The sequence below is a fragment of the Erigeron canadensis genome, chromosome 1, assembly GCF_010389155.1.
Source record: "Erigeron canadensis isolate Cc75 chromosome 1, C_canadensis_v1, whole genome shotgun sequence".
Lineage (NCBI taxonomy): Eukaryota > Viridiplantae > Streptophyta > Magnoliopsida > Asterales > Asteraceae > Erigeron > Erigeron canadensis.
In genome coordinates, this window is record NC_057761.1 from 27,500,944 (window position 1) to 27,510,095 (window position 9,152).

General features: G+C 33.5%; 2 protein-coding genes across 2 annotated transcripts; one reads left to right on the plus strand and one right to left on the minus strand.

The window, feature by feature from the left end:
• Nucleotides 1-3,510: 3,510 nt before the first annotated feature.
• Nucleotides 3,511-4,668, minus strand: LOC122588781 (histone-lysine N-methyltransferase, H3 lysine-9 specific SUVH5-like). Its single transcript, XM_043760982.1, has one exon. The coding sequence runs from the start codon at nucleotides 4,666-4,668 to the stop codon at nucleotides 3,511-3,513; it is 1,158 nt and encodes a 385-aa protein (XP_043616917.1).
• A 2,324-nt stretch (nucleotides 4,669-6,992) lies between these two features.
• Nucleotides 6,993-7,337, plus strand: LOC122588790. The gene has a single exon (XM_043760994.1). The coding sequence runs from the start codon at nucleotides 6,993-6,995 to the stop codon at nucleotides 7,335-7,337; it is 345 nt and encodes a 114-aa protein (XP_043616929.1).
• The last annotated feature ends 1,815 nt before the right edge of the window (nucleotides 7,338-9,152 follow it).

A 9,152-nucleotide genomic window follows, 5' to 3' on the forward strand; every position in this document is an offset into this window, starting at 1 on the left:
ATCTTCACCCTTATATCAACTGTATGTGTCAGTTATCTAACCCATAGTACTACGAATATCTCTTCGTCGGCTCCCAGCCGTAGTTAAGGAGTTAGCTATAAATATACGTATCTTACATGTGTAAGATATTATTGTTCTTATACCATCTCAAGTGTGAGTAGATACCACATGTGTAACACTTGTCGTTTAAAAATAAGAATTTTCAAAAATTTTCAACTAACGACGTCAAAGAAAGTGGAATAAACTTTTACAAGTCCAAACTATAAATTCTGTTTGATTTATTCATTAAATGGTGTTACTTGCCATATCGTTGAAACAAGTCTAAATGGAAATCCATCGGTTGTCCAACATAAAATAACCGATCACGAATCAGTACAAGTCATAAACATCTTAGCATAATTCAAAGGTCAAAAATGAGCAGCTACTATGGGTAAACTATGGTCATCATCAAGCAATCTACCTGTGCCTCACTCTTTATTCTTCAACACTCAAAAGCTTGCTAAACCTGAGGGAACAACATATTTCAAGAAACAAGTGTTAGCTAACGAATTAACTAAGTAAGATAACACATGATTTATAAAGCATTTGTCCAATTAAAACTTTATAAAAGTAATATTTCATCATTACGACACATATCATCTCAGTTCATCTCACGTAGCATTAAACATCTTTCATATAGGATAATTCATCCTAATGTGCCTAATTATCTTTTGGATCATCTCATATAATATCTTAACATCTTTATAAGTACAACATAAGTCACACTCGACTAGATGGACAAACCTTACGGCTGTACCACAATGTCATTAAGGAATGGCAAGCCAATCCTGGAGTAATCCGTATGTTCAAGACAGATGGGGCGGTTCGGACCTCCTGTATTACACTTCACATCTTTGACCATGTTGCAAGGAGCCACCCAAGCAACCACGTCTACGCACCCGCCGGGAAAGGGCAAGTACGGGTTTAGCTTAACACTTTCACATCTAAATTACGAGCTTTATTTCACATCTTTATTGTTTAAGTGTTCATATTACCTAAACAACAACACATATCATATTAATGTTTGGGCCCTTAAACGTGCACGTGTCATGGCAACCTATTAAGTCAAATGAACTAGATGAACAAGTCATACATTCATGCACATTCCATTTATCATCAACATATATTCACATTTCAAAACATCTCAATGCATACATAATATTTCATAGCATAGCGTAACATCTCATATCATTGGGATATCATTTCAGGCTTCAATAGTCATATACATAGCCCATATCACCTCCCATGTAACCCCAAATACTCGTAAGCAAACAAGATAACATTTGGGAAGTTATTATATGAAAACCATGTTTTTGTTGAACCTTTAGCATGTCAAAGTAGTGTATCTTACCTCGTAGAAGCGTACAAAATGATAACGTAAGTTACCGAGCTTTGCAAGTATTCCCGACTACCTATAATCATTATACGACATAATGAGCTAAACAAGTGCCTACTTACTTATTTTCATGAATCAAACCTACATATCTATAAACATGACCCATGGCAATGCTTGATGCATCAGACATTCGATTAATACTTTAGAGCTTACATAACTCGACAAAACTCGGCATTCACTCACTAAATTAACCTTTCTGGAAACTTGACATCACAATCATCTTTTGAAAACATTACCATTAGAAAGTAGACTCTCTCATGATTCCATGGATAGCTTATTAGTCAAAAACGGATTTACGGTTCAAAAGTTATGGCCATTTGAAAATTCTATCGCTATTGCGTCGCAATGGACAAGTTGCGTCACAACTTAAGTCACTGTTTTCAACGTTGCGCCGCAACTGGCCCCGATTCTGTACACAACTCATTGTTTAACCTCCAAAACTTAACCAAACACACCCCAAACGACCCAAAACCTTATGAATGACTTTTGTACATCAAAATTCATTATTTTAAGACCATAATGATGCAATGAAATCAGTGATTAATCCCTAATTGATTTGCTTCATAATAACAAAAATTTTAGGTTACCGAATCAATCAAAGCATACGTTTTTGTCATCAATTAATCATCTAATGACCTAGACCAGTAATCAAGCGAATCATATGATTGAAATGACATAAAATGTTATTATACTTCTATTACCTAAAGGTTACAAAAAGGATGCAAAAACTTGATCAAACACACCCGAATCAACACTTTTTGGAAGATTTTTGCAATGGAATCGATGTGGAGTCAAAGGGGCGGTTAGGGTTCAAAGAGAAGATGATAATATCAGTAATTAGAAGCTAATGACCATCTCCTAGACCCTAATCCCGTTTTTTAGTTTAACCCTATGTCAAAACTAGTCCCTAAACTTTCAAACGACTATTATTTAACTCAAAACATCTATAGGGAATACTTACAACACATTAAACACTTCAAGCACATCTAAAGACATATAAATATACCTTAAACACATTAGTACTCCAATAGTTAAAGATTTAAAGCCTCACACATATAGCACATTAAACACATCTAAGCATTAAATCTCCTAGAGACTTATCGGACACGTTGTGTTGACTTAACGACTCATGTCAACCGTTAAATAAAAAGTTCGGGATGTTACAACATGTCTAGATGATTCTTGGGGGAGGGGTTGGGTTGGTCAGTCTCGGTGAAAATCAGATACGGATTGAGGAGAAATCGGATTTGAAGTTTTATATACAAAGATAACAATATTTTACAAAATTATTTGTTATATATAGTAGAAAATCAAATAAACTTCAAATATAAGGACATTAAATGTAATTATAAGAAAGATGATATAAAAAAGGTATTATTGAAACTTGGGGAGTAAAGTTATTATTTAAAAATATATAAAGAATGAGATAAATGATAGAGAAAACTAAGCGATTAGCCAAATTTTATTGTAATTATACAAAATTAGCCAAGTTTTTTTGGATTTTCACATACCCAATAAAATCGCAATAAACTGATAAAATCACAAAGAGATCTTCAAAATCGTAATGAGAACTTCAAAATCTAAATGAGGTTATGCGGAATCGCATTGCGATTCTCATGATCGCATTGTGATTCCTGACGATTCGCAAAATGCCCGACAAAATCGCAATAAACTACTTGCACCGCCGATCTTAATTTCGATCCTGATTTTTCAAAGTGTTTTACAAAATTGCTTAAATGTGAATAGATTTCACATGTGTAGAAGACTGAAAATATCTAAATAACATAAAAGAATAAAAATGGTTTTTGACTTCGTTCACTAGAACAGTATGAAAAGGAACCACGAAACTCGCGTTAATAAGCGAGTAGTAGCAAGCACCCATATAATCAAATTGAAATCTACATAATATGTAAGCACAAGTTTTAACTTTGGCAATGCCACCTATTTCATGTATAAGTACAAAGTTTTTACATTTAGCATACAATTTAGGCATCTACACTAATCCAAGACTTCAAAATCAATTTAAATGTCAAGTTAACTAACCTACTTTGATGACGAAGTCACAATAGCTAGCGTTAAAAATTTATTGAACTTTCAGGTTGGCCAGGTAATCTAAATAGCTTAAATCGGAACTCAATCTTACCTGCATTATTTAGTTTTTCTGTATAACGGTTCACATAGTAAAAACCATCGTACAAAAAGACGTCACTCTTCCCAACCACTTCAACTTTCCGAATTACCCGAATTGGATTTTTTTCATCCATGCTGTTCTTTAAAGCAAGATTACCTTTTTCAAGTTTTTGATCTTTTATGGGTACATTACAACCCCATGATCCAATACCACCATGACCGGAATAAATCAGCATATCACTTGATATGCTCTCATTCAAGTATCGATGTGAGTCAACGATGCTAATAGCTAGATTCTTCCCGTTGATCTCCGTATAATCTATTCCTGATTCTAGTTGGCGATGGAGACCAATCATATGAAGCTGTAACCTAAACCTAAACTTATCACCAATTCGAACCCCACAAACTGAGCCTAATACCTTTTCGGGCTCTATCCATTTTAACTTTTGTTTAACTATCCTGGCTACTTCATGTTGGGCAGTCTTCCAATGCACTGACTTATCTTCAAATGATTTTTGATCATATAAGTCGTTAAACAAATCAATTAATTCTTTGATCTTTCCACGTTGAACTACCTCCTCCCTCGATACAATCGTTATGGACTTCTTCAATGAAGTGGGATCCCAAGGTTTGACCTTACTTGGTGGCCTTGACGCAAAATAAGACTTCTTTTTCACCCTTTCTTTGGGTTTAAACTTGAACTTATTCTTCTCACCCTTCTTTAAACATGGGAGTTCCAAGCATTTTACTTTGCCAGAAGGTCTTGAACAATTAGATTTAGTTTGCTCAAGTTTTTTGGGATTGTAGCATTTGTATTCAATATTATTCTCAATAGGTGTAGAACCCTTAAACTTTTTTTTTATGTCATTAGATGATATATTCTCACATAAGTTCCGATTATCTAGATTATTCAAAGGCTTCCTCTCCAGTTTGATTCCACAACCTGCAGGGGGGAAATCACGAACAACTTGTACTCCCGGAGGGGGGAATTTCGACACTGTTCTTCTGGATTCCACAAAATCTTCAAGCTCACGATCATCGACAGCAGCTAGTTGTCGTTTTATAGAAACGAAAGGCTCATATGTGTTATCTAACACTTCCATTTTAAACAGTAGATCTAGTTTGAAAGTGAAAAGTTTGTAAAAATTAAAATGCAACAAAGCTTCTTGAAATTAGTTATACATAAACTTTTAAAACTATAGTTCAAAATCTATATTTTAATAATTACATCTAATATGGGAAAAAAAGTAAGGATTTTACCAGTGTAAGGCTTTTATATATAAAATTTTAAATTAATGCACTTGATTCTTACGTTTGAAAACTAGATTAATGACCCGCGTAATATGGGGATAACTATAATATTATTACCCTTATTATATTGAACTAATCACATATATAATATATAACTATATTGAATTAATCACATATATAATGACAATCATAAACCTAAAGAATTACCCTTATTATATTATTACCTAAAGAATATATGCACTCACTATTAATTAAGACGCCAACATAACAATGAATGTAAAATAAGAAAACCAACTTTATTATGTACTGACATTATAAATCTTATCCTACATACCTATCAAGGATGTTGAACAACGTCAACCGAAACTTTTTGGCGTTTGTCCTTAATATATAATGTATTCCTATTGTAGTTTATGTTTAAAGCGGGTAGAAACAAAAGATCTAAAGCGAAACAATACAATAAAAAGAAATCAAACCTAAAATAATAACAATTCATGCATTAATAACCTCATTATCTTCTATTCTATATAAACTTTTAGGTATTACTAAATAGTTATAGTTAAGGTGTATAGTGTATACAATAGTTATACATTTGAATAAAATTAAGGAAGTACACTTTTGATACGAAAGTTACAGTTTTTTTATACACCTTTTTTTTTAACAACAATGGTGATTGGACTCAGCGGCCTCTTCACCGTCCGGTAGAGATCCACCACGTCACCAGTACAGTCAATCCAAGGGCATGACTTTCCAATATGTCTTTCAAAGATTTCAAACCCATGACCAACAATTGGCTGAAAATCATAAGGGGCATTAAATATCCAGTTATTAAATACAAGATTTTAAACTTTACTTAGTATTTAACATTTTTTAATTCATTTGTACTATAATGTGTCAATGTATGCCAAAATAATACATTAATAATTTCATGATCGTCTGTTGTCTAAAACATTATAACAATTTGACTTCTAATGTGTCAATATTATATACTTAATACTTAATGTTTAATTAAGTCTTTTTAATATTATAGACTTCGGAATACTTAATACATAATGTTTACTTAAGTCTATTTAACGTGTTAACAAAGAAAAAAATATATATTTGGAAATAACAAACAAAAAAGTACGTAAGAAATTTAGGTCAAAAAAACACATAAATAAAGAGATAACTAACAATTAAACAATACCTACAAATTCAACACTTAAATAAAATATAAGGGGGCGGAGTGGGGGGAATTTATGGAAGTTTATAAGCCCAGCCCTAGGAGTATACCACCACCAGTACTAAATTTATGGATGAAAGGTAATATACCCTCTGGCCATGAATGGAGAGAGAAGATGTGGGGGAGTGTGGAGGAGCGTGGGGGAGGATTTCGAGGTGGGGTCCAGCTGGTCAAAAGAGCTGTTGCTCAATTAAATAAAAAAAAACCCTTTTTCATCTAATATCTATATATATCTATACATCTATCAATTTTTTTTAAACAAAACTCAACCAAATACATACATTAGTTTATTTTTAAAAAAATCTCCTTTTCTTTTTTATATATATATATATATATACATACATCTATCAATTTAACTTTAAAAACTCAAACAAAAACATATAATTCTTCAAACCCAAAAACCTTTTCACCTAAAAATGTCTTCAAGTTCTTCCGATGAACTTAACATCCCACCTCCGTTTCCCCAATTATCTACGGGTAGTACGTTTGATTTTTTTTCAAAACGCGATCAAACAAATAGAAGAGCTCGAAGACTCGGGAAGCTCTCGTGACACCCGAACCTATATAGATCGCAAGAGAGAAGTCGCGCATTCAACGAAGACCCAAAGTTTGGGGAGAGTTGGTTTCGCCATCGGTACCGTATGAGTCAACGTTTGTTTTTGAAGATTGTTGCCGACATTGAAGCTACTTTCCCGTATTTTCGAGATGGAGTAGACACGAGTGGAAGAAAGAGTTTCTCGCTGATTCAAAAATGCACATCGGCAATTAAACTACTTTCAACGGGTGAACCGGTGGACAACTATGATGACTATCTATGTATGGCCGAAAGAACAAGTCGGGAGTCTCTTGAGTATTTTTGTGATGCGGTCATTCATTTGTACAAGCGGGAGTATTTGCGCGAGGGGATCACAAAGTGCCGACTATCACGATTGAAGGTGTTGCGTCACAAGATTTATGGATTTGGCATGCGTTTTTTGGTCCCCCCCTGGATCAAACAACGACATTAATGTGTTGAATCGGTCGCCGTTGTATGATACTACTAGAAATGGAACGGCTCCAAACACGTCATTCACTTTACGCGGCTGCATGTACAGACGTGGGTATTTGCTTACTGATGGAATATATCCTAAGTGGTCTACGTTTGTAAAAGCGTATCCGCATCCAGTTGATCCAAAGGAAGTGAAATTTAAGCGAGTGCAAGAGGCGGCGAGAAAAGATGTAGAACGGGCTTTTGGGGTGCTTAAGGGAAAATGGAAGTTTTGGAACGTCCAATCCGGATTATGGATAAGGAGAAGATAGGGAAAGTCGTCGACACATGTTGTATATTGCACAATATGATCATAAAGGACGACGAGAGGATCTCACCGGTTCATATAATGGATCCACAGGTGCCTGCAGCTTAGAGTTCTACGGAAGTTACATGACGAAAACGTCCATCATCGTCTTCGGTATGATCTTACGGAGCATGTATCGATGTTGGATTTGGCATACCTCGATGACCCAGCAGCTCAACCACCACCGATCGAAAATTTGACTTAGTATATTGTAGTTTATTCAGTTTTTTAAAAATTTTGCATCGTATTTTTCTTTTTCTAGTTTATGTAATGTTATGTTTTTTTAATATTAAATAAAATGTTATGTATTATTGTTAAATTGTTTAAGTTTTAAAAAAAAAAAGAAAAAGAAAAAAAATAATTTGGGAGGGTTGAGAATTTATCAGCCGCCAGTAAAAAGGGTTGGGAGGGTTGGAAGATTAAATTGAGTTGTAAGGATTTTATTGGTGGAATTTGGGAGGGTTGATAAATTCCCCCATATCCACTCCGCCCCCCCCCCCCCCCTCTTCCTCCTAAGAGCATTAGTAATGGTAGTGTTACCACACCAAGGTAATAGTGCCACATCATCACTCCACCACAACCACACAAATTCCATAACAATAACCCAAAAAATTATACTCCATAATATTATAATAAGCAATCAAAAACAAAAGAAAACATGAAAAAAATTGACCACACCACCACCACCCAACTCTTCCCAAAGTGGACACACCTACCTTGAGGCTTCCACATCACAACCACACCAACTCTTGTAATGGATCACCTTGATGACACCAAGGTGGAAGCCTTCCACCTTGTCCACACAAACACCATTACAAACACTCTAAGAAGACTTATAAATGAATATCATAGACTGCTCATGTATCTTTACAAGTCTAACTCTTAGTAATAAATTTACTTATCCTACTATCCTAGTACACACAGTGAAAAAAGCGAATTCATACTCTGTAATATCCGTGAATTTTTTTTTTATCCCTATAAACTAACAATATCTAAATATAAATAGCTTCTCATACGATAGAAAACAATTACTTCAGAAATCTTACGAAAATATGAGATCGATGATTAGATGTGTACCTGCCAACTAAGGTTGATTGGATTCTCGCGAGCTTAGTTATGAACCGGTAATCTTCTAATGGGTTATGGTTAAATAACAAACCTTAACCGTATGTGTGTAATACACAAATTCTAGTAGTGCCGAAATTCGCTTTCTCCGTTTCTGGCCGAAAAACCCACAAATATTTAGGATGAATGAAAACATTAAACCCTTCCTCTATTTATAAGAATTGTCTCCTTGCTCCAGAAGCAACTAGGTTTCCTTATTCCGTTGTTAATTTAATAAGAATTTGAATTATAAAATTACTCTTAAAACAAAACTCTATTATTTGTTTATTATTTTACAACTTATTATATAAAAAATAGTCACTCATGCAAATAATATAAGACAAACATTCTATCATAAAAAACTGTCAGATTACGATGCATATATTTTATTATAGTTTATGAATATATGAATATATGTCAAATATGTTAAAACATGACTAATGAAACATAAATATCTAAAATCATAATAATCTTTTTTATTATATATATTTATTAAATATAATATAATAAATACCTTTTTAAAAAATAAAAATAATATAATAAACTATCTAATTTGAAAAAAAAAATTTGTTAAATTAATAAAAAGTTATATTATAATGTATATACGCATTTTTGTACTCATATCGAAAATAGAAAAATAAATATTAATGATTAAGACTATGATTGATGATTAGAG

Excerpts from the sequence above, each read along its gene's own strand:
- LOC122588781 (XM_043760982.1), bottom strand. The coding sequence starts at position 4,668 with ATGGAAGTGTTAGATAACACATATGAGCCTTTCGTTTCTATAAAACGA.
- LOC122588790 (XM_043760994.1), top strand. The coding sequence starts at position 6,993 with ATGGATTTGGCATGCGTTTTTTGGTCCCCCCCTGGATCAAACAACGAC.